Below are 24,664 nucleotides of genomic sequence, written 5' to 3' on the forward strand. Positions count from 1 at the left end.
ATCAAGCAGAATGGATAAATCTCCAGGGCATGAGAATTTCAAGTAATTTATGAAAATATTCTACCCACAACGAGGTGGAGCATCACTTCCCACTTTTTAGTGTGACCTGCCCATAGTAACTCTTCCTAAGGAGTACACTATGGAAGGTGGAAAAAAAGTAATTTTATAATGGAGGAGACTTATGACAAATTCTCAGCTAGTTGATCACAGAAACATCAACAGTGACAAGTCACGTTGATCATATATTCCTATCATGTGATGGAAATGGCATTTACCTCTGTGATCTTCCTTCCCCAGATTTATAACCTCAGTCAAATCATGAGAAAAATATCAGAAAAATCTCTGTTAAGGCAGATTCCAGGAAGTACCTGAGCAGTACTCCTCAAAATGATCAAGGTCATGAGTAACAATGAAAGTCTGAGAAACTGTCACAGCTGAGAGGAGCCTATGGAAATGTGATAACTAAATGGAATGTGGTATCCTGGAACAGAAAAAAGGACATTAGGTAAAAACTAAGGAAATATGAATAACCAATGTACCTTAGTTAATAATAATGCATTGATTCATTCATTAAGTGTGTATAGTAATGTAAGTTGTTCATAATATAAAAATGAGGCATAGAGGGCTGGGGCTGTAGCTCAGTGGTAGAGCACTTGCCTTGCACATGTGAGCACTGGGTTCAATCCTCAGCACCATATAAAAATAAATAAATAAAATAAAGGCATGCTGTCCATCTACAACTATAATTTTTTTTAATGAGGCATGGATTATGAGAACTCTCTATATTATCTTTGGAATGAATTCTTCTTTCTTTCTGTTCTTATTTTTTTGTTTTAATGGTGCTGGGGATTGAATCCACCAAATCACACACACTAGGCAAGCACTCTACCACTGAGATACATCCCTCTCCTTATTTGGATTTTTTTTCCTATAAATCTAAAACTATTACAAAATGAAGTTTCTTGTAAAAGAAATCAAGATAAACCAGCAATGAGCAATTAGAAAGTAAATTGGGTAAAAGAGTTCCTTTCCCAAAAGCAACAGAAGTAGAAAATACCTAAGGAAAAACCAGATAAGAAGTGTGAGAGGCTTATAAAAAGAAGACTCTACAATTTTACAAAAGAACACTTGAAGAGATCTAAATATATGGAGATACACTCATGTTCCTGGATGGGAAACTCAATATTGTAAAGATATCAGTTATTTCCAAGCTAATCTATAAATTTAATTCAATCACAGTCAAATTCCCAGCAGGAGTTTTCACAGAACTTGACAAATTGATTAGAAAATTCATGTGTGAGAGAAAATGCACAAGAATAGCTAAGACAATTTTGAAAGAGAAGAACAATGGAAAGGGAGACTTGCTTGACCAGACATCCAAATATTTCATACATTTCTAGGAAAGAAAACTATGTGCTAGAGCTCTATTCAAAGTAGACAAAAATGGGTATGCCAAAATTCAGACCAATCAGAATGGACAAAGGTTCTAAATAGCCAATTTGCCCTGATGCAGGATTACTGGCCTAATAATCAGACCTAGCACAGGGATAGAGATAGGGAGCAATGGCACTGAATAGAGACCAGAAACACATCCATGTGTATGTGGTAATCTGGTATTTAATGAAGGCGGCTTTTCAAATCAGCAGAGAAAGAATGGTCTATTCAATAAATAGTATTGAGGCAATTGGCTATCCATTTGTGAAAAAAAATTAGATCCTTTCTTCACACCATTTAAAAGTGAAATTACAAAGTAAAAGCAAAAGATATAAAATATAAAATATGACTCTAATATAAGAAAATATTGAAAAGTATGGTTATAATATTGATGTGGGGGGAAACCGTCTTTTAAAGAAACCACAGAAAGCAAAAAAGATCTCAATGAAAAGACTGGTACATTTGATGCCATCAAAACTCTGAAATGTCTGCATAACAATAGGAACCATAAACAAAATTAATACACAAATGACAGATTGGGAGACACAATTGACAACTTTTATTCATGGTGGTCTTCCTTCTGTTTCTCTAAAACCCCCTTTATTTTTTTTCCCTTTACATATGTAAAATTTCTATTCCTAGTGTCTGAAATGCTGCATCTGTGCTTAAATTCTCATGAGATCTGAATGATTTGCATTTCACCTCTTCATAGATGCCTTTCCTAACAGTCCAATACAAGCAGCCACTCCCCACCTTTCATAATCTACTCTGACACTCCTTTTTATTCTCCTCAGAACACTAACTGTTCCAGAAAGTGAGTCTGGGCAGGAGTATGGTAGCACCTGCCTGTAATCCCAGCCATTTGGGAAGCTGAGGCAGGAGGATTGCAAATTCAAAACTAGCCTCTGCAACTGAGCGGGGCCTCCATCTCCAGATTACAACTAGAAAGGACTGAGGATGTAGCTCATTGGTAAAGGGCTCCGGTTCAATCTCCGGTACAAAAATAAATAAATAAGAAAGAAAAGAGAAAGAAAAAAAGAAAGTGAGTCTGTATTTGTTCATTGCTTCTCTGTCAGGCCCATTAAACAGACTTGTTCTCTTAATTTCTGTATCTTCTGTATCCCCAGTGCCTACCAGAGTGCATGGCATACAACAGATGCTCAATGAATATTTGTTAAATGAATTAATGTACAAATTTATAAATTATAATTATAGAAATTATAGAATTTAATACACCACAGTGAATCTCACTATCATGTACACCCACAAAACTGAGATCCTAATTGGAATAAGATATATTCCATGCTTGTAAAGGATTCTACTGTCACGTGTAGATAAAATGTACCAATAAAAATATGAAGTTCCGTTCTGGTCGGCAGTCGAGATGGCCGAGATGGAGACACTGAGCGCTGGGGCTGAGGACGGCTTCACCCAGGTCACCCGCAAGGGAGGCCGGCGGGCTAAGAAACGACAGGCAGCGCAACTGTCCGCAGCAGGGGAGAGCGGGGACGCGGGCTGCATGGACACCGAGGAGGCCCGGCCGGCGAAGAGGCCCGTCTTCCCGCCCCTCTCTGGGGACGGACTTGTGGGTGGAAAAGAAGAAACGCGGAAAATTCCAGTCCCAGCGAACAGATACACACCATTAAAAGAAAACTGGATGAAGATATTTACTCCTATTGTAGAACATTTGGGACTTCAGATACGCTTTAATTTGAAATCAAGAAATGTAGAAATCAGGACTTGTAAAGAAACCAAGGATGTTAGCGCTCTGACAAAAGCAGCTGATTTTGTGAAAGCCTTTATTCTTGGGTTTCAGGTGGAGGATGCTCTTGCCCTCATCAGATTGGATGACCTCTTCTTAGAGTCTTTTGAAATTACAGATGTTAAGCCCCTAAAGGGAGACCACCTGTCAAGGGCAATAGGAAGAATTGCTGGCAAAGGAGGAAAAACCAAATTCACCATATAGAATGTGACGCGGACGCGGATAGTTTTGGCTGATGTGAAAGTTCACATCCTTGGCTCTTTCCAAAACATCAAGATGGCAAGAACTGCCATTTGCAACCTCATCCTGGGAAATCCTCCATCAAAGGTTTATGGCAATATTCGAGCTGTGGCTAGCCGAGCAGCAGATCGGTTCTGATTTCAAATCAGAGACTTTTTATCTCATCTTTGGACTCTTAAAGAAAAAGACCTTGTACCCTGAAGGTGATCACATGAAACCATGTGAATTATTTTTTAGTCACTTTGAGACTGGATCCCTTCTTCTGTTCTCAGCAAGAAGTATAAACAGGAAAGATTTAATAGTATTCACACTGAATAGCTTTTTGGATAATTTAAATGACAGAATCTAATATTATTATTATACCTACACGTTAAGCTTTATTTTTTTGTTTTTTGGTTTTTCTTTTTAATGTTGGGAATTGAACCAAGAGACTCCTCATGCATAGTAGACAAACATTCTTCCACTAAGCTACAGCCCAACCCTTCTTTACTCTTTTTTTTTTTTTTTTTTGAGATAGGGTCTACTTAAGTTGTCCAGGCTGCCTCAAACTTGCAATTCTTCTGCCTCAGATTCTCAAGTAGCTGGGATTACAGACTTGTGACACCACAACCAGCAATTTCTCGTGTTTTTTATTTTAAATCACAGAAAACAGATTTGCAATTTGGAATTCTCTCATGTAGAGGAAATTTCTTGCTTAAACAACTTCTGTATGAATTTTTAAGTTTTTATTTATAAATTTATAAACATTTCTGTAAATTGTAATTAAAAGAATTATCTCAAATAAAAAAAAATATGAAGTTCCTATGATTATATGGCCTTTTTTGAATACCCTTTATGTTCTTCAATATTTTGTGCCTGCTTCGTCTTCTGTGTACCTATAACTAATCCAACCCCAAACTGTCTGCCAGAAAAGTAAATCTCATCTCAATATGTCCTAGCATTTTTTCTTAGAAATATCTCTTCTAGAATTCTCCATGATCCTTTTTCTGCTGCTGTTGAGGCTCCAGGATTGCAGCTTGGCTACCTATTATATAGAAAGGATGATGGTAAAAGGGAAGTCTGGGGACTTACCTTCATCCTAGGGGTCATCCTCACCTTTCTGTAATATTAGATTCCCTGCTTTCTGGCTTCTAGATCTCCCTCATTTTTGGATCATTCTTCATTATTTGATTTATTGACATATTTTAATAGTATGGATGTTTTATATCCCAAGAAAAAGAATGTCAAATTTTCCCCTCCTGTATGTTTTTGTCTGGATTCTTCATGGTCTGTGATTCCAGCTGAGGTTTTCAATATAATGAAATCAATCTGATGGAATGGGAGGAGATTATTCTGCCATTTTTCTATGTCTTTGTATATCAAATCTGGGGTTGACCATGTAGCTCTGTGGTCATCACTGATTTCAAATTTGTCATTCCAGTTAGGAGCCACATGATGACTTTGAAGCACAACCTAACATACCTGACATTTGCTACTACTTTTTAATTTTTTTTTTTTTTTTGGTACTGGGGATTGAACTCAGGGGCACTCGACCACTGAGCCACATCCCCAGCCCTATTTTGTATTTTATTTAGAGACAGGGTCTCACAGAGTTGCTTAGCACCTTGCTTTTGCTGAGGCTGGCTTTGAACTCATGATCCCCCTGCGTCAGCCTCCTGAGTGGATGGGATTACAGATGTGTGCCACCATGCACAGCTCCCTTTTGGTATTTTTGATGTCTTTGAGGGCATTCACCAGGACATTCATGCACACCATGATGTTGTCATGGAAAGATGGTAGGAAGTATCTCAATCTTCATTTTAACAGATCAGATCCTGCAATAGCTTCTTGAGAGGACTGCATGCAGAGTATATGTCTTGAGAACGTTTCCATCTGAACATGTCTTTGTTTTATCCTCACACTTTATTAGTCATTTGAGTGTAAAATTCTAAATTGCAAACCATTTACTGTAAAACATTCAAGGACACTGATCCATTATCTTCTAGATTCCAGTGTGTGGTTGAGGAGTTTGATGCTATTCTGATTCATACACTTGCTTTTCTTTGGGAACCTTTAGGGCCGCTTTGTAAAGTATACTAAAATTTCACCAAAACGTGCCCCATTATATGTCTTTTTTATCTAGTGTGTTATTGTGCCCTCTCATTTCAGAAACATTTGTCCTTTCATTAAGAAGAATGTTGTTGAAATATTTCATTAACGTTTTCCTAGTCTCTCTTGTCTTTGTTTTTTTCCCCTTCATTGTATTACTTTAATTCACATATTGGGCCTCTTGGAGCCTTCTTTTAGTTTTATTTATTTTCCATTTCTTTGTACTTTTGTCTATTTGCCATCAACTACACACACACACACACACACACACACACACACACACACACATTCAGTACTGGGAACTGAATCATTGAATTCAACGGCACTTTACTACTGAGCTATATCCCCAATCATTTTTATTTTATATTTTGAGACAGAATCTCACTCAGTTGCCCAGGCTGGCCTCAATCCTGTGATCCTCCTGCCTTAGCCTCCTGGGTAGCTGCATTACAGTTGTGCACCCTTGAGCTCATAATTTATTTAATTTTGCTTTTATCTTATCATGTTGACAATTTGTTAATTCTCCTCTCTTTTCTTTTTGACTGCCTCCTGTTTCCGTTCTATGGATTCCTGAATATTCTGGTATTGCTAAAGGATTTTCTATCCTGTCTATCAGGACTGTCTATGCAGCAGAATAAACTTTTCTGCACTGCAAACATCAGATTTGGACACATCACTTGTTTGGGTCAATGAAAAATGAGTGGAAGAGATATGTTCTACTTTTGAGCAGAAGCATTGAGAGTCACTGTACAATGCCTCCATCTTGCTTTCCCATCTGCTAGGAGCCTGAGGATACCACAGATGGAAGCTGCTTCTTCGGTTTGGATCCTGAGGGTAGACAACAGAACAGACATGCAGATAATATATGGCATGAGCACAAGGTCACCCTTTGTTGCTGCAAGCCATGGAGATGTCGTAGTTGTTTGTGTTAAGTTTTCTTCTGTTCCCTGCTTTGTATCTACTTCCTCTGAATTAAATTTTGTTTGTCTTAGTCTTTGTCTTCCACATTAAAGGATTTCCTCAAATGTCTGGTCATCCTTGACTGTCCCCTCATTTCTAAGAGTGAGGAACTAAAGCTTATTGGAATTCTGTATGCAGACTGTAGGGGTTCTCAACTGCACAGAGCATAGTGAGTTTCCTGGACTTTTGTAAGTTTTGATTTTGGGGGGTACTGGAAATTGAACCCAGGTGCACTCTACCACTGAGCTACAACCAGAACCCTTTTTATTCTGTTTTTAAAATTTTGATATCTGGTCTCACTAAGTTATGAGGCTGGCCTTGAACTTGTGATCCTCCTGCCTCAAACTTCCTAGTAGCCAGGATTACAGGTGTGTGCTACCAGGCACAGCTAGAATTTCCTGGACTTTTTAGGGGAGTCCCAAATATTATTCCCCAGAGAGGAAGACTCCAGTCTCTGTCAGGGGGGCAGAGAGTCACAGTTGCATATGTTCGTGGAGCTGAGTGGGGGCATGAACCCCTTGCTGTGTAGCAGGTGGACCATCAATTTCTTCTGCTGCAGTGATCTCTGCAATGTGCTTGGTATCTCTGTGTCCAGCCTTTCTGGGACAAAGATCTCCAGTGTTCTGTCCATCTGGGAGAAGAAGTTTGGAGGTCTAATTTTTATCATACAAACTTTAAACCACACCACTTGTTTTCAGTCCAAATACACTCCTGCTCTCAGAGGTAGCTGGGGTGCCTCATTCCTGAATGTTTCTGAAGTTTGTTGCATAAATTGGTCTGCTTCTGAGTTCCCCCCACTGCCAAATTGGGTTTCCTCTTTTCCAGTTTTCATACCTATTTTTCAGCTCCCAGTCATATACAATTATATGTATATAAAATTATATATTATATATTTAATCATAGATGGGACTTTATTTATTTATTCTTATGTGGTGCTGAGGATGGAACCCAGGGCCTCACACATGCTAGGCAAGCGCTCCACCACTGAGCCACCACCTCAGTCCCACTCCCAATCTTCTGTTGCACTTGTCTCTATCCTTCTGCCTTAGTCTTTTAACTGAAGGACCTTTCAAAACCTCTGTGCTGCCATTTTGGTGGGACTTTGAGGGAAGAAACAGCACAAGCTCCATTTGGAATATTTATCTATCTGCCCCGTTTGAACTAGAAGGACTGAGATGTGCTTTGAAGCCACAGGGAGATGCTATTTCTTCCCTCTCTTATTTGCACTGTGCTTGACTAAACTTTGCAAGACCTTCCTCAGGTTACCTTAATAATGGCTTATGATGTACCTATAGATGATAAAGAAAGAAAATGGGATATCTATGGTCTGAGTCAGTCAATCTACCCTTCTCTTGAGCTAGAGGGAAAGTTAAGCTTCCGTAGCAGACTACAGAGATGAGAGGGATAGGGTCTATGGAGAATTCAGGTATCGCTTAATAAAGGAGATTTGGGATGTTTCAAGATTAAGAGGAGTTTCCATTGAACGGAGTGAGGATTTATTAGTAATCAGAGGGCTAGTGGATAGCCCTGGAAGAATCAGCAGGCAGTAGAGCAAAGAGATAGGGAAGACATGCTGTTGAATGGGAATGAAGCTTCTAGAAGAGCTGGAAGGGTTGTGCCAAAAGAGCAAAGTGAAAAGCTAGTGCTTCTGCTTTTCTAGAACTGAGATGGGCCAAATCTTTGGACTCCATTTGTCCCCAAATCAGGAACTCTATCCATTTCCCGGGGCTTGCATCCCTTCTCTTAAATAAAATGCAAGTGATTCTTCCTAAGTGGGTTCATTTTTTGATATGGCCAAAAATTATGAATACTAATGTTTACACTCACATTCAGCCAGGCAGAGAGAGGAAGGGACCAGACACACCTGCATGTGTGTTCTGAGCCAATATTACCCTCTCCTCCTCCCACCTTCAGTCCAAGTCCTTGGTCCCTTATCTAGACAGTTAATGCCTTCATTCATTCATTCATTCATCATTTATTCATTCATTCACTAAGTGCCAAGTGAGCACCAAACAGTGTTGTCGGCACTGGAGATATAGCAGGTAACACAACACAAAGTTCTTCAGGACTAAGAAGGATATTTCTATAGTGACACACACTGTATGCCTTATTCTTACTAAAACAAAATGACTGCATTAGCTTGTTCAGGATCTGATGAAGAATCCAGACCTAATAGGTCAGAGCAAAAAGGAACTATGGTAGCAATTGCTTCTCTCAATTTCACTGCCACTCTGGCTGAAGCCAACATTATCTCTCATCTGGATGCCTGTTGTAGCTTCTTAGTCAGTCCCCAGCTTCTCCCTTTAACCCTTCTCCTTTCAGCCTATATGCATGTCATCTGACAAAGTGATCCTGTTCAAACCTAAGCAAGTGATTGTCATTTCTCTACTGAAAACCCTGTCCTGTCTCCCCATTTCATTCAGGGTAAAAGCCAAAACCTCACCATAGCTTGCCAAATCCTACCCCGTTAATGTTCATTTCTTCTCCAAATTCATCGAGTGCTCTCAACTTCACTAATCCTATTGCCATTTGGCATCTTTTCTATACTTCATTCAGCCCATCACACACCCCTCCTGCCTCAGGGCTGCCGTAATTGCTGTTCCCTCTGGTTGGGTTACTCTTTCTCCATGGCTTGTTCCTAGAACTGCTTCAAGAGTTGACTTCAAATTTTATTGAATTTTTTTTGGTTTTCCTTCTTCTTTTATTTTATTTTTTTGGTACTGGGGATTGAATCCAGGGGTGCTTAACCACTGAGCCGCATCCCCAGGCCTTTTTAAATTTTCTTTTGAGAAAGGATCTCACTAAGTTGCTTAGGGCCTTGCTAAGTTGCTGAGGCTGGCTTTGAACTTGGGGTCCTCCTGCCTCAGCCTCCCAAGCTTTGGGATTACAGGTGTGCACCACCACACTGGGTTTTCCTCTACTTTTAATGGCACACCCCACCCCCAAATCCCATATTCACTCTTCTGTCTTCCTGTTTGATTTTTCTGTATAGTTCTCATCATCTAGTAGACTTTTCATACAATCTGTCTTGTGAATACCTGTGTATCTTCACTAAAACACAAGCTCTAAAACAACCAACATTTTTGTCTATTTATTGAACACTTACTCTTTGTCTGCAGGACTCCAGCCTCATCACCTTGTCTAGGCACAGAGCACATTCTCAAAAAATACCTGTTGAGTGAATGAATAAATGAGCAGAAGAACATGGAAGGGCTTGTTGGCCAGTGGTTTTGGAATTTTTTTAACAGCAAATGCCAGACTGTTGAACACCACAGACCTGGTGGGTATGTCTGACCCCACCAGGCCATTTTGCTCCCCACCCGACCCCTGCTTCTTGGCAGGGAGAAGGATGGAAGAGGATAAAATGTTGGGCCCACTCCCAAAGGAGCAGAAAGATCCTCCTTTGAAGGCCCAGCCATGCCAGGCTCATGACTGCTTCCTAGCTGGACATTCTAAACCTTTAAGGTTTTTTTTTTTTCTTTCCCCCCCAATGGAAATTGTTTTACTGCTTGTTTTCTTCTCATTACAAAAGTAATGAATGACCACAGTAAACAATTTTATGTGCTCCATAAATAAGATGGAGTTCCCCTCCCCAACCTTGTCCCTCCAGTATCTCCTCTCTCAACCTCTACTTACCTGCTTTTATTCTCTTATCAACTAACTATATCAGGAATCTCTTTCTGAATTGATATTTTTTAAAACAGTGACATTGTTGTTTTTAATGGCTGCTGTGTATGAATTCACCATAATTCATTAAAGCAAGCTGCTGTTTTTCACTATGATAAACAGCCTGGCAGTGAACATCCTGGTACGTACATCTTTGCTCTCTTGACCCATTATTTCCTTAGGATGAATTCCCAGAAGTGCAATTGCTGGGCCACCTGAGCTTCTGGTTGGAAGACTTCTGATACTATTGTCCAAATGTGGGAGGACTCCAATTCTAAGGGAATTGGAGTGACCCTCTGCCCTGTATTTTCCCCACATAGTTCTTTTGCCTTGCTCACGCTGTTTCCTCTAAGGAGATCTATGAAGGACAGAAGAAAAATTCTCATTTCATGCTTCTTAGCAATGGGATATTGTATACCAGGCACTGTTCTAGATGTTTTATACATATTAATTTGTTTACTCCTCATAATAATGTTAAGAATGTACTGTGTGTGTGTGTGTGAGTTTGTGTGTGTGTGTGTGTACAGGGGACTTAAGCCAAGGGGTACTTTATCACTAAGCCATGTCCTAAGTCCTTTTTGTTTTTTATTTTGCCAAAGGGTCTTACTAAGTTGCCCAGGTTGGCCTTGAACTTGAAATCCTCTTGCCTCAGCCTCTGTGGGCTCTGAGATTACAAATATGCACCATTGTGCCTGTCTTGAAGGTAATTCTATTGTTAGCTCCACTTTACAGATGAAAAATCGAGGCTGAGAGATGAAGTCACTTGCCTAAGGTCATACAGCTGGCAGGGAACAGGTAGTAGACACAAAGCCAGGCAGTCTTAGATCAAAACCTGGACTTGTGGCCCCTCACTTTGCAATATTGCTTCTAAAGCCAGGCTTTGGAGCATAACAGCACTGTATTTGCTGATTACTTGCCTCTGTAGCTGCATGATGCTTGGCAAATCACTTCACTTCTCTGAACCTCAGTTTCCTCGGTGTAAATATGAATCACTGTTTCCTCACCTGGTTTTCAGGAAGAATCTACGTGCTAATGTATGGCAAGAGGCACAAAATAGAATGGGTACTTGATAAATGTGACTTCCCTGCTCCCCCCATGACCTGACCCTCTAACACTCCCTCTCCTCAACCCCATGACTGGAGATCCCGTGGGAAAGAAAATGACGGCTTGACTCTCCCCCTGAGGTTTCCAAGCCTTGTGTTCCTGCTTCTTTCTCACGCCATCTCCCTCCCAGGCCAGAGCCCAGGAAGTGTACATTTCAGAAACTCTGCCCCCATGCACAGCCAGATGACCCCATGGTGGCAGACAGAGAGCTGGGGCAGGCCTGTCCCACCCCACTTCCCATCCTCTTGTGCTAGAGGTGGGGCAGGAAGGATGGTTGGCTCCTCTTCCCCACTCCCACTTTCCCTGCTCCCTAGTCCCTGGGCCCAGCTTGCCTCAGCTTCTGGGCCTCTGAAATCATGGCTCCAGTCCATGCACTGGGCGCTAGGCCAGCTCCTCCAGGCCCAGGCTCCCGGCAGAGTCTTGGCCTTTGCTCCCTAAAGACTCCTCACTGTCCTGTCAGCCTGTCAGCGTGGCCCTCTTCCCCTGGATTATTGTACAGAAATAGTCCCGGGCCCAGCTTCCCCTCCTCTCCCCACCCTCCCCAGCGCCCTGCCCTGAGCTTCTCCACCGCTGGACTCTGATCTCTCCTCCAGCACTACGTTTCCTCCTCCTCCCTCTTCTCTCCTCTCTCTTGCTCTTTGTGGCTGAGACTTGACCTCTACTTTTTGGAGGCAAGCACAAACTTGATGTGGCTGACAGAGCAGGGGAGCAGCCTCCTAGTCCTCCTCCCCAAAGGGCCTAGGGGAGGGAGATTGACAGAAGGGCAGTGGTGGGTACAAAGGGCTCTTCTGGATGGCCAAGTGCACACAGGTCTCCCACCTAAGCATGGAGCCATTGAACTTGGCCACCAGAAACCCCCAACTTCCTTCTTTTGGTGATGTGCTGCTACTCCCCTGTCTCAACACAGGGCATGAAGGGAACTGAGTCAGTCCTCTGCACAGCAGGCTCTCTGGAGAGGTCTGGGAGACATCCAGGCAGGGGTGAGGACCTCCAACCAGCAACCAGCAGAATCCAGGGACAGGTGATGCCAAACAGTCAGGGGACAGCTATGGAGGGGGTAGCAGCTGGAAATCTGTCTGCAGGCAGCAGAACCCAAGTAGGGGCTGGAGAACTAGGACTCTAGTCCTGAAGAGGCCCAGCAAAGACAATGTAAATCCCAGTCCCCAGGGTTTCATGGAGCTGGATGGGGCCCCAGGCACTGGAAAGGTCACCAGTGACCAGAGCAGAGGTGGATAAGGTTGGTACTGGGACACTCTTATCAGTCAGAGCCTAGAAACAAGACAGGAGAGAAGGACCAGAACACAGGATCAGGGTAAGACTGTAGGGAAGACAGGAATAGAGGCAGATGCTGGACTAAAAAACAAAGTTAAAGCTGCAAAAGTAGATTGAAGCTTTATGTAGATGATCCTGGATGGCACAGGGTTTTGGGATTCATTTAGCAGGCACAGGAAGCCATTGAGGGTCTTTAAGCAAGGAAACAAGAGGATCAAAAGTGTGCACTTTGAAGATTCATCTGGATCTGATCTGCCCCAGCTGAGCCACCAGCATGGGGGCAGTAGGAGGGAACTGGACCCCAGGAAGGCACGGAGTAGGTGGAGAGTTGACACTGGTAGGTCAGCAGCATATTTAGGAGACACAATCAACACAGTGAGGGAGGTGTCCAAGGGGAGGATATATTGTACCAACCCAATGGACCTGGGTAAACTGGATCCCAAGCCTAGAATAGTTAGAAATCCACTGTATGACCTTGGACATGTCCCTGGTCCTCTGTGAGTCTCAGTCTCCCCACCTGCACCATCAGAAGGCTGAGTATGTTTATCCCCAACGGCTCCATCAGATCTGCTGGCCTGTGCCTGTGATTCTCTTTCCCTTGGGCAATAGCTTCACAGTCAAGATTGCTTGGGCTTAACTTTCAGTCAGTAAACTGCTCTGCAGATCAGATCCTGTTCTGTCAGCTGAGAATGGTAAGAACAATACGTGTTCTATGGGGTTCTAGTGAGAACTCGATGAGATAAGGCACATGATCAAGTCCAGCAGTTACTCGATTCATAGGGTTGATTCTATTATTGTGACTTCTGCCTCCTCTGGTTGGTTGGTGGAAATACAAGATATGAAAACCAGGCTCCAAGGTGCTCAGATTCTAGAACCCCCCGGAGGCTATGGCATGACTTCCCAGCCTCAATTCCCAGCTGCCAAGCACAGCACTTCACAGTTTACAAAACTCTTTTCTACCCCAACAAGTCTAAAGTCTAGGAGGTTGAAATTTACAAATGAAGTCCAGCTGGGCAGTCAGGGAGCATCTTCCCACAGACGTGCTTTCCACTAAGTCATGCGACATCAGGACAAGCGTTTTCAGAGCACCAGAGCTTTGAGGGTCCTTTCATGGTACAGCTGGGGAAACTGAGGCCTGAGACGATATCCTCTTGGCCATTCCCAAATCCAGTAGGGACACTAAAACATGGACAAGAGCAGGTGCCACCAGGATCCTAGGCCTGGCTTTCATTTGTCACTGGGCTGGGCACCATGCAGCTTGCCCAGGGCCATGATTCAGGCCCAAATTGGGGTGTTTGGTTCCTTTCTTTATGTCTCCTCTTGTAACTCCAGCTTAACACTCCCCAGATGGCCATTCAGACGGGAAAGCAATCATTTCTCAGCCCCATTAATTGAAGACTAATTGCTGATTGGAAACACATTGACTGGGCCCTGAGCCGGTATCATGATGTGGGCCCTCTGGCCCTGGTGAATACCTGGCCCTAACGAGACTCCGGCCCCCCAGTGGCTTGCTCACTCACTGTGGCAGCAGAATTGGACCTGGACTTAGGCTAATGAGGTGTCAGCTGACTATTGGAACCACATGGATGGGGGGAGGTTGGTGACTGGACCAGAGAGGAGCTGCCACATGCAGCAACCATTAGCTCTGAAGTTGCAGTGCTTCCAATAATAGCTCCCTGGGCACCCCGTCTGCCCAGTCCTTTCCCAGACAGTAGAGAGGAGTTCTTCTTCCAGCTAAGCCCCCCTTCCAAGAAGCCTAGTGGCCCCTGACCCAGGACGCTCCCAATCACTCATTCAACCACCAAATAAATGGCTTCTTTGGGCCAGGTCCTGGGGCTATAGAAATGAATGAGCATAGCTGCATTTATTGAGCATTTACTACAAGACGGTGCTCCTCTGAGTGCTTCATATGGACTTTTCTGTCTCACAAAAGTCTGGTGGGAGACTGAAGTTCTCCTTATCCACATTTCACACAAGGAAACTGAGGCCTAGTGGGGCAAAGGGACTTAGTCAAGTGTACACACCTACCACATGGCAGTGCCAGGTTCCAAAGTCAACCAGTAAGAGACCAAAGTCCGTGCTCAGAACTGTTGCCATCTACTGCCCCTCAGCCCTGCCTGTCCGCTTGGGGAGACCACTGAGGAAGGTGCTGCAGTAGCAGGCATCTGGGGAAAGGGCCAGGGTGTGGCAGAGCCCAGGAGTTCTGGGAGCCCCGGGGAGGGCAACTAAGCCAAATGTGGGAGAAGGAGAGAAGTCAGAAACCAAGCAGTGAGCCAAACAGTGCAGGCCAGTGCAGGCAGGGGACGATGGAAGGACAACAGACCGTCCAGCCGGCTGAGAGTATTTGGGGGGTAGGTACCAGGGATTGAACTCAGGGGCACTCAACCACGCAGCCATGTCCCCAGCCCTATTTTGTATTTTATTTAGAGACAGGGTCTCACTGAGTTGCTTAGCACCTCACCATTGCTGAGGCTGGCATTGAATTTGAGATCCTCCTGCCTCAGCCTCCTGGGCTGCTGGGATGACAGGTGCACGCCAGTGTGCCTGGCCCTGAACTCTTCATTTATGGGCAATGAAACTGTCTGAGTTCCTGGCTTATGTCCTTTGTCTCTAGGGTGGGGGGAGACAGGCCTGGAGAGGCGAGCAGGCAGATTATTGAATAGCGTTACTCATAGGAGAAGCCTATGTGGTATACACATCTGCCTAGACCTCCAGAGTTTATCTTGGGCTCACTTTGTTCCAGGGGTCACTAGCCCAGATGCCCGTAAGGGATGGAGCCAGGTGTGGTGGCCCACGCCTGTCATCCCAGAAGCTCAGGAGGCTGAGGCAGGAGGATGGTGAATTCAAAGCCAGCCTCAGAAAAAGCAAGATGCTAAGCACCTCAGTGAGATCCTGTCTCTAAATAAAATATAAAATAGGGCTGAGGAAGTGGCTCAGTGATCGAGTGTCCCTGAGTTCAATCCCTGGTACCAAAGGGAAAACAAAAGTCCGGGATGGAAGTGAAAAAGTACAACAAGTGACAAGAAACAACAGTACAAGTAGGTTGAGGGGTGGCAGCTACGGGGACAACAGAGGGTGGTGGGGCCTGTGAAGGATCCAGCATGTGCCCTATCTGCAGCAGTAGCTGCTCCTCGAACAATGTTGAGTGCCGCCATGTTGGAACACAAGTCTAAGGTTGCCAGGACTCCTGAATTTTTCCAGAAGACCAGGAAATCCGGATTTTTATGTCAAATGGCCTTATTTTGTAAGCCTGGTGACTCATCCTCGGCTTCCTGGAAGCATTCTAAAGTAAACAAAACATCATTGTACGTTGAGTCGGGCAGGTTTGCGATCATTCACATTCTGCAGATGTCCACTGGGCACCCCATTGGGAACTCAGCTCTGTGCTAGACATTGCTGGGCACTGCTGGGAAGAGGGATGCAGAGATCTGGGAAGGCTTGGAGTTCCCTGGGAGAGGAAGATGTGTCCACAGACTTACAAGGGCCATGATTGGCATGATTATGAATATGGGTCTCGAGTCACACAGTTGTGAATTTATGCCCTGGCTCTGACACATACAGGTTGTGTGTCCTTGGGCAAGTCACTTAACCTCTCTGAGACTCAACTTTTATATGCAAGGGAAAAAAAGGTTAAAAGAAATTGAGTCTCCCAGGACTGTCTTGCCTGCCAAATGAGTTAATGGCTGGTTAACCCTTTGGGAATCATCTGCTGGGCAAGTGTGCTGGGATGTTCCAAGGAGCTGAGATGACAGGGTTGGGGCCATGCCTGGAATGGGCTGAGTGTTTGGTGTACATCCAGGTGGGCAGGCATTTCTAGAAGTGGAATGGTCAGGGAGCTCTGAGAAAAAGACGGCGGAAACCCTCGCTGGGGGCCAAGTGGCAATGTGCGGTCCGCTGAGTGTCTCTGCTCTCATACCATCAGGGTGTCCAGGGCTGCTGCAAGGATTTCCTGATCAGATGCTGGATGCAAGTTGAGATCTAGAGAGCAGAAAGGGCCTGTGGAAGGTGGGCTCAGATCCTACAAAACCCCAAATGCCATGTGTACTTCACAGCCACCATCCTGCTCGCTGCCCCCACTTCTTGCACTTGCTGTGTGGCAAATGTGGCTCTCAACACTTTTCCATAGAGTGGCTCATTTAATATATGAGCCTGGGAGCTACATACTGTTACTATCATTTCCAGTTTCCAGATAGGGCCACTAAGGCACAGAGAGGTTAAGCAACTTTCTGAAAGTCACACAGCAAGTAGACAACAGAGTCAGGCCATCTGGCCCCCAGACCTATGCTACCTGAATTAACCCTCCTGGATGGAATTCCCTCTACTAAAAGACTTCTGGTTCCACTTTTCCTGATAACACACTGACAGACAGTTCCCATCTGTTCCATGGGGGAGAAAAGAGTGGTTCGATTATTTCAGGACTGTTAACCCTCCCCATTCTGGGCAGCCAGGGGAGAGTCCAGGCCCCAGGAATACCTTCATGCTAAGTCTCAGGGCCTCATAGGTGCTTGTCTCCCTCGCCATGCTCTTTGCTTCCCCAGGGCAAGCCCTGAAGGCCTCCAGGGAGAGGCTGGGAGCCAGGCAGGGAGGGAGAAGAAGGCTGTAGTTGAAGCCTGGCGCCAGGTGATCTCTGATGTGAGTGCAGAACTGGGCCAACAGGTCTGCCTGCACTGGGCCAGGCAAGTCAAGGCCACCAGATCCAGAGAGTGGCCCAGTGCTTAGCCCCGGGCCCAGAATCCCCCATCCCCATCTGCTCATGCACATGCCCTCCATCACGCACACACTCCCACGTCCTCACTCACCAGCCACAGTTACTCACGTGCCCCGAGACGTCCATCAATCCAGACACACATGCACGGTTTCGCTGCTCACTCTCAGGCAGTCACACACGTGAATAAGTCATGCACATGCGTGGACACTCAGACCCCAGCGCCAATTCCTGGGAGGCCAGGGAGGGACTGTTCCAAGCCAGCCTGCAGCACTTCTCCCTCTGGTCACTCCTTCCCCCTTCCATTAAATGGAAAAATGCCTTCAGCAAAAGCCGCCCACAGGGCTGGAAGCTCCCCCTCCCTTCCTGGCCGCTTCCATTCAGGGCACAGCCAGTGTGACAGCTCCCTGCGTCTGTTGGGAAACATGCCAGTGGGAGAGGCGACAAGATGAGAAGAATGTTTCAAAGTAGAGTCCAAAGATGACACCAGACCTTCACGGTCTGTGTCAGCTTGCAGTGTTAGAGGGAAAAGCTGAAGAAAAGCAGGGCCTATTGGAGGAATCCTGGGCTGCGAAGCAAGAATGTTAACACAAAGGCAAACTTCATCAGTGATTTACTGTGTGACCTTGGGCCAGTCACTTCCTGTCTCTGAGATGTAAGTTTTCTGATAGCCTAAGGGTTAAGAGCAGGTATCTGGAGCCAGAAGACTTCAGTTTGAATTCTGGCTCTCTGTTTTACCAAACTGGGTGACCTTGGGCAAGTTATACAACCTCTCTATGCCTTAATTTCTTCATATGTATAATGGGGCTTATATTATTTTACAGTAGTCATGAGGATTAAATGGCTTGATATACACAAAGCTGTTAGAAAGGATAAATAAATAAATTTTACAGATATGGATCATTTAATATATGAGCTTAGGAGCTACATACTGTTACTATCATTTCCAGTTTCCAGATAGGGGCACTAAGGCACAGAGAGGTTAAGCAACTTTCTGAAAGTCACACAGCATGTAAACAACAGAGTGAGCCATCTGGCCCCCAAATCTATCATTTAATGATTTAAATACAGGAGCGACCGCAACATCTGCCAAGTTGATTGAATGTGGGAGAGAGGAAGTATCCAAACCTAGTATCCAAATGTAATAACAGCAGCAATTATTGTTGCTGGGGTTTTGTTTTGTTTTCTATTCCTTTTGCCATACTGGACTCCCTCCCACTGAGCCACATCCTCAGCCATTTTTTTTTTTCCAAATGGGTAACGCTAAATTGTCCAGGCTGGCCTCAAACTTGTGATCCTCTTGCCTCAGCCTCCCAGCTTGCTGGTATTACAGGCATGCACCACTGCACCTGGCTACTGTTCCTATTTATTATAAAGTGAGGACACAAATGTTACCTGCACAGGATTGCGGGTGAAGTATGCAAGACAGTGCTTGGCAAGGAGTCCAAAAAGTAGTGATCAATGTGCAAGAAGAACGATATTTGCTGGATGCATTCCGAGGTTGGGATGGGCCTCTACGCATGTTCTGAACAGAGAGGGCTGCCCTCAGGGTAGGGCTTCCTCAGCCCCTGCCACCTGGCTGTGGCTTGTTGTCTGAGCATGCAGGCTTGCCCTGCCTCATAGCCTTGAACGAGTCTCCCCTAGATGCTCACATGACCCATTCTCTCACCTCCTTGAAGTCTTTGTTTAAGAAGCACTTTCTCCATGAGGCCTACTATGACCATTTAGGTAGTTTGAGGTTTTTGTTTGTTTTGTTTTAATTCTTTTTTATTTGTTCTTTTTAGATACACATGGCAGTAGAGTGTATTTCGACATAGTACACATACATGGAGTACAGCTCCCCATTCCTGTGGTTGGACAGGATGTGGAGTTTCACTGTGTGCTTTCACATATGAACATAGAAAAGTTCTGTCCCATTCACTCCACTGTCTTTTGCATTCCCATTCCCCATCCCTTCCCTTCCTGCCCCTTTGTCTACTCCAATGAACTTGTATTCTGCCCCCCACCCTTATTGAGAGTCAGCATGCACAGATCAGGGAGAACATTCTGCCTTTGGTTTGGGGTTGGCTTATTTCACTTAGGTAGTTCCACATTGTTCCTCACACTCCTGCATCTGTTACATTTCTCTTATTTTTCTGAAGTGTATGCCGGCTTCTCACACACTACATCCTTCACTAACGATAAAATTGTCTTGCTTATTTTCCTGCTCTACTCATGGCTCCCGAGTGCCTAGAACTGACCTGCGGTAGGACCACAGTGACTTTGGCTGAGTAAGCACAGCTTCCCGTGAAAGTCCCCAGGCTACAGTTGGGACAGTGGGCTGGTGAGTCTGGAGGTGAGGAGAGTGGTGGGGAGGCTGCTGAAGGCCTCTACAGGGGAGGCCTGGAAGCCTGAGGCAGGGCCGTGATGGCAGGAGGGCAGCTGTGAGGCACAGGCAGAGGCCAGGAGAGCAGGCGTCCAATCCTGCTGGCTTGTGGACAGATGGATCTCCAAGCCCTGGTCACTGCCAGTCAGAGTCCAGGCACAAGGAGTGTTTGTTGAGTGAATGATTTAAATACACGAGCGATCGCAGCATCGGCCAAGTTGGTCGAATGGGGGGAGAGGAAGTGTCCAAACCTCGCACCCTCAGCTTGAGCCTGGGTGACCCAGAAATGGGGTGCCAATGTCCCCAAGTGCTCAAGTCACAAGATCTCCCACACATCACACCTGCGGACATCAACTCCAACATCACTTCCTCCACAAAGTGGGCTTCACCAGAACCACAGGGTGGGCCTCACCTGGCCCCTGGTGCTCACTACATCTGTGGGCCTAGAACAAAATGTGGGATCAGGCTGCAGGCCCACAGTCAGCAGGTCACACATCTGTGAGGAAAGTGGGGGGTCCCCAGGAGCTGCGAAGTGCAGCCCAGCAGTGGACAGTGGGCCTTGCCCTTTGCCCTTTCACCAACCGTTCTTCCCCGAGAGATCCCTGCACGCCCTTTCCAGGTCACCTGTTCCAGACATCTGTCACAGAAACTGGACTCAACAGTGTGTGTTTGGACAACAGAAGTTGGCGGTGTGCTAGCCCAGCTCCCTTGGTCTCTCCTCTCAGGATTGGCCTCCACCACTTGCTCTGAATGGACAGTCATCTCAGCAAGCGAGGTCGCCGACCAGCCGGCCCTCACTGCCTATTGCCTGCCCAGTGGCCTGACCTGCCAGCCTCCAACTCCTGGGCGGGATCACCCTGCAGCCCCAGCATCTGTCATCAGCTCTGCCTGCAGACACTTCCACCAAGAAACCTGTCCTTTGTGCCTTGCTTGGCTGTGCCTTGCTGGGCTGGCTGCTACAGAGGCCCTCTCCTGCAGGTGGCGCTCTGCTCTCTGTGGATCCTCCTGCCGCCCTCCTGGAGGGACCACAGGGAAAAGCAGGCACTGTCCTCTGGTAACTTCGGAACATTGCGACCCTCCAGAATCCCAGGATCCTCCTTCCGAGACCAGATCAATTGTACTGCCTTCACTACCAAAGCAGGTCCACGGAGATCTGGAGCCCAGGACACCTAGTCACATACCTCTCTTCCTTGGAAAAGCAAACAGAGGTGAGGGCTCAAGAGCAACCAGAGGATCTGATGGCAGCAGCAGTGGAAGTGGCTGTGGTGGCACAGGACAGGGATGTGGAAGAGGCAGAGGAGAATAAAGGAGGAGGAAGAGGAGGAGGAGGAGAGCAAAGAGATATGTAGGACATTTTGGAAATGGATGCCCTTAGCAATGGGGGAGTATCACCCTTGAAGCCTCTGCACACCAAGGAAGACCTCGCTGTGTGCAGCCTACTCCTAGGCTCTAAGAAACAAACACTGTACAAGAGAGGGTCCAGGTGTCTCCAGTGAACTTCTCTGACAGCCTGACTGGTGCAGCCTGAGGCAGAGGCAGCAGTGCTCCTGGCCTGCTCCATGCTGCCACAAAATGGGTAAAGCAAGGGTTGGATGAAGACATTGAGACATTCTGCCCAGTTCTCCCAACTCCTGGGAATCTCCAGATGGGGTACAGGGGGAAGTCTTCAACTAACCCGTTAAGGAGTGCTCTTCCACTCATACATGCTAGCCAGAGGCCCTGTAACAGAAAAAGCCACATGCCAGTGACCCTGTAGATACCACTTTAGTGGCATTGAGGTGAGCTGCCACACCTCCTAAGCACACTGTGGTTCTTATGGAGGAAGACTTAGGCACCCTGCAGAAGAAGGATCTGTCTCCAAAGAAGAGCCGTATCATGGAGGATGACATGGAGGCCTTGGAGGGTAAAACAGACTGCAGCGGCCAGCACTAGGACCCTGAATTCTTTCTCCCCACCTGTGGATCCTGCAAGGACTGCAGACCCATGACTCCACCCACTGATACATCCCATAATATCCAGCTATTCTTGCCACCACTGTATTGGCAAATCAGGCTGATTGCCCCTGATCCTGTCTGTCCCTTTACCTTCCCCCATACCAATTAGATTCTCCCCCCACCCCCAACTGGAAGCCCATGCGCACTCACCGGCCACTCCCTCTGCCGCCCCATCCCCCGCGTGCCCGTGTACCTGTGGGGCCACACTCACTCACGAGCCCAACCGCCCAACCGCCGCCCCTACCCAGCTTGAGGGCGCCCCCAGGCGGTAGGCTGGCCTGGGTGGGCCGCGGCACCCTGCTCCCAACAGCCGGCACCGCAGGGACCAACTGTCAGATGGTCACAGTCGCCGCGCCATCCCCACCCTCAGTGGGTCCGAATGGCGCCTCCAATAAGCAACTCACCTGCCGCCCTCAGGATGGCCTGGAGCCCGCGCCGGGTCCCCGGAAGCTGGAGGCGACTGAAGTTCTGGGTGCGGCGCCAACTTCGTGCTGCAGCCGGCGGCGAAAAGGGCGGCCTCAGCGCGTCCGCTTTTGCACACCTGCCTGCGACGGGCTGAGGGCAGCAGGGTCAGGCCCGCGAACGCCACGCCAGGGGCAGTCCGGGCACCACTAGAGCGCGACCTGAGTGGCGCCGCTATCCCGCCAGGTACTGCCTCAAGCTCTCTCAGCGGGAGCAGGCGCTGCGGAGGATCAGGGCGGACAGTACGCGCCCTGCCGGCGGGATCTGCACCTGCATCTGGGGCCTTGGGTCTGTAGGCAATGCAGTGAGTCGCATGCAGGCCATCCAGCCAAAGAGAGCACAAGACACAGCACCTATTTCAAGAATATTAAAGCTCTCATAGAGAGACGATTTATACAATAGAAGCAGATGGAGATACAAGGAAGACAAATGATCATGAAACATTGAAAGAGAACAGCGGGGAGTTGACAGGACTCCACAAGGCAGGAGGAGTGGTAAGATGTTGCCATCAAATTGTACAGTGCATTTATTATGTTTTAACCCATTGGTAAATTCACCATCCCACGTTGATTAGCAGGGCTTTAGCTGGAGAAGCCAAGGCTCTGCTTCTCATGCACTACTGATCCATGCCTTTACCTTTCTTTGTCCACCATAGATCATGTCCCAGCAGCAACTCTATCTCTGGCTGTTTTTCAGCCACCTCCAACCACTCCAGCCCTGTGTCCATACACTGCTTCCTGAGAAAATCTTCAACCAGACCCATGTACTGACACTTACTCTATCTTCTTTTAGAACATCCTGTGGATTCCGCTGAAGAGCTTCCAAATTAGAGGCATACATTCCTGAAACTCCAAGTGGAAGAAGCTTTGTTCTGATTGCACTGTCTTTTTGGAAGGCCTCCGATTGCACAGAACCCAGTCAGAGCCTGGCAACAGAAGTCAGAGCAAGAAGATGCTGTCCACACAGCATGGACTCAGAGGTAGGAGCAATGTCAGAGCCACTCTGTAGCCACCCTGTGTTTATGTCTCTGTTTTGTATGATTGGATCCCGAAGAGCATCTTTGTTTTCAGCAGTGAATTGGATGACCCACTAGACAGTCACACTGAAGGTAGGACACTATAGAAGCAGGTCTGTATGACAGCTGGAGGACACTGCTGCTTTTGAACTTGGGGATGGAGTCTGAGTGGAAGTATCTTTATATTTTTCATATCTTAATGACCTTGTGTCAAGAGATCTGATGCCATGACTTGGAGTGTGCTGTGTTTGTAACCACGTTTTCTAGCCTTACATGGAAAGTTGACCTTTGCCAGGAGAAGAGCTCATTCTCCCCTTATCACCTAAACATCCTGTGACTTGATGTGACATAGTGAAGAAGAAATCTCATCATCAGACAGAAAGACAGACAAAAACCAGGGTTTTTCTGTGCTCAGAGTGTCCTTCTGAGGTCACTCTCCCAATGACCTTAGGCCTCCCTCTTGGCCTCACCTTTTATAGGATCCACCCCTTCTCAATACTGCCCCCCTGAGGATGCCAACATATGGACCTAGGAGGACAACCACATCCAAACCTCAGAAGGGACTGCTGTGGTGGGTCTCAAACATTCACACCACCCCCAAATCAGTGTGACAGTGCTGTTCTCCTTGTTTGAGTCAGTTTGAGATTGGGAGTGTAACTTAGTTCTGAGGGTTGAGATGAAAGGGAAAGTCTGCTGGGGAAATCTCTGATAAAGGTATAGTCACAGGAGCTGAACCAAAAGTGAAATATGGCAGATTGAGAAAATCTTCACATCCAACCACAACTCCATTAACATGCTAGGAAAAGGAATTTCGTTTTTCTTTTTTCTTTCTCTCTTCTTAAAAAAATTTATTTTTTTAGGTATACATGGCATTAGAACCTATTTGATGTATTTGTACAAACACAGAATATATTGCATTTTAATCCCAGTCTTGTGGATGTACATGATGCCGAGATTCACTGTGATATATTCACATATGTACAAGGAAAGTTATGTCAGATTCATTCCACTGTCTTTCCTATTCCTATCCCCTCTCCCTGCCTTTCATTCTCCTTTGTCTAATCCACTGAACTTTCATGGCCCACCCCCACCTACCCATTGTGTGTTAGCATCCACATGTTAGAATATTCAACCTCTGGTTTTTTGGGGATTGGCTTATTTCAGTTAGTATAGTTGATATATAGTTACTATAGATCTGGATAGTCTCCAGATCCATTCATTTACCAGCAAATGTTTTAAAGTCATTCTTCTTTGTGCTGAGTAATATTCCATTGTGTATATATAACACATTTTCTTTATCCATTCATCTGTTGATGGGTACCTAGGTTGGTTCCATAGCTTAGCTATTGTGAATTGAGCTTCTGTGAATATTGATGTGGCTATGTCACTGTAGTAGACTGATTTTATCCTGTGGATATATACTAAGGAGTGGGATAACTGGGTCAAATGGTGTTTCCATTCCTAGTTTTTAAAGGAATCTTCAATTGGTCCAGTGTAGTTGCATCAATTTGCAGTCCCATTTATTGTCACTTGTATTCATACACACACACACACACACACACACACACACATATCTGGGAAATATATATATATATAT

The 24,664-nt window shown here is 46.0% G+C and overlaps 1 protein-coding gene and 1 pseudogene across 1 annotated transcript; one reads left to right on the forward strand and one right to left on the reverse strand.

Moving 5' to 3' along the window:
* Positions 1–2,781: 2,781 nt before the first annotated feature.
* LOC114079517 (RNA-binding protein PNO1 pseudogene) lies at positions 2,782–4,216 on the forward strand (annotated as a pseudogene).
* Positions 4,217–5,575: 1,359 nt separating this feature from the next.
* On the reverse strand, positions 5,576–22,705 carry LOC139706441 (uncharacterized). Its single transcript, XM_071614639.1, has 4 exons — positions 22,689–22,705; positions 21,995–22,405; positions 9,591–9,655; positions 5,576–7,115 (listed from the first exon to the last, which is right to left on the reverse strand). The coding sequence occupies exons 1-4, from the start codon at positions 22,703–22,705 to the stop codon at positions 6,958–6,960; spliced, it is 651 nt and encodes a 216-aa protein (XP_071470740.1). The 3' UTR covers positions 5,576–6,957.
* Between the last annotated feature and the right edge of the window lie 1,959 nt (positions 22,706–24,664).

Source organism: Marmota flaviventris, chromosome 1 (genome assembly GCF_047511675.1).
Source record: "Marmota flaviventris isolate mMarFla1 chromosome 1, mMarFla1.hap1, whole genome shotgun sequence".
In the NCBI taxonomy this organism is placed as follows: Eukaryota; Metazoa; Chordata; class Mammalia; order Rodentia; family Sciuridae; genus Marmota; species Marmota flaviventris.

Bases quoted from the DNA above. Each gene is read 5' to 3' on its own strand.
- LOC139706441 (XM_071614639.1), bottom strand. The intron at 9,656-21,994 runs GTGAGTTGCTTA...TTCACTCAACAG, and splicing joins GGCCATCCTGAGGGCGGCAG to GTATTTTTTGAGAATGTGCT. The intron at 7,116-9,590 runs GTAAGTGTTCAA...TTCTTCTCCCAG, and splicing joins TGGAGTCCTGCAGACAAAGA to ATGGACAGAACACTGGAGAT.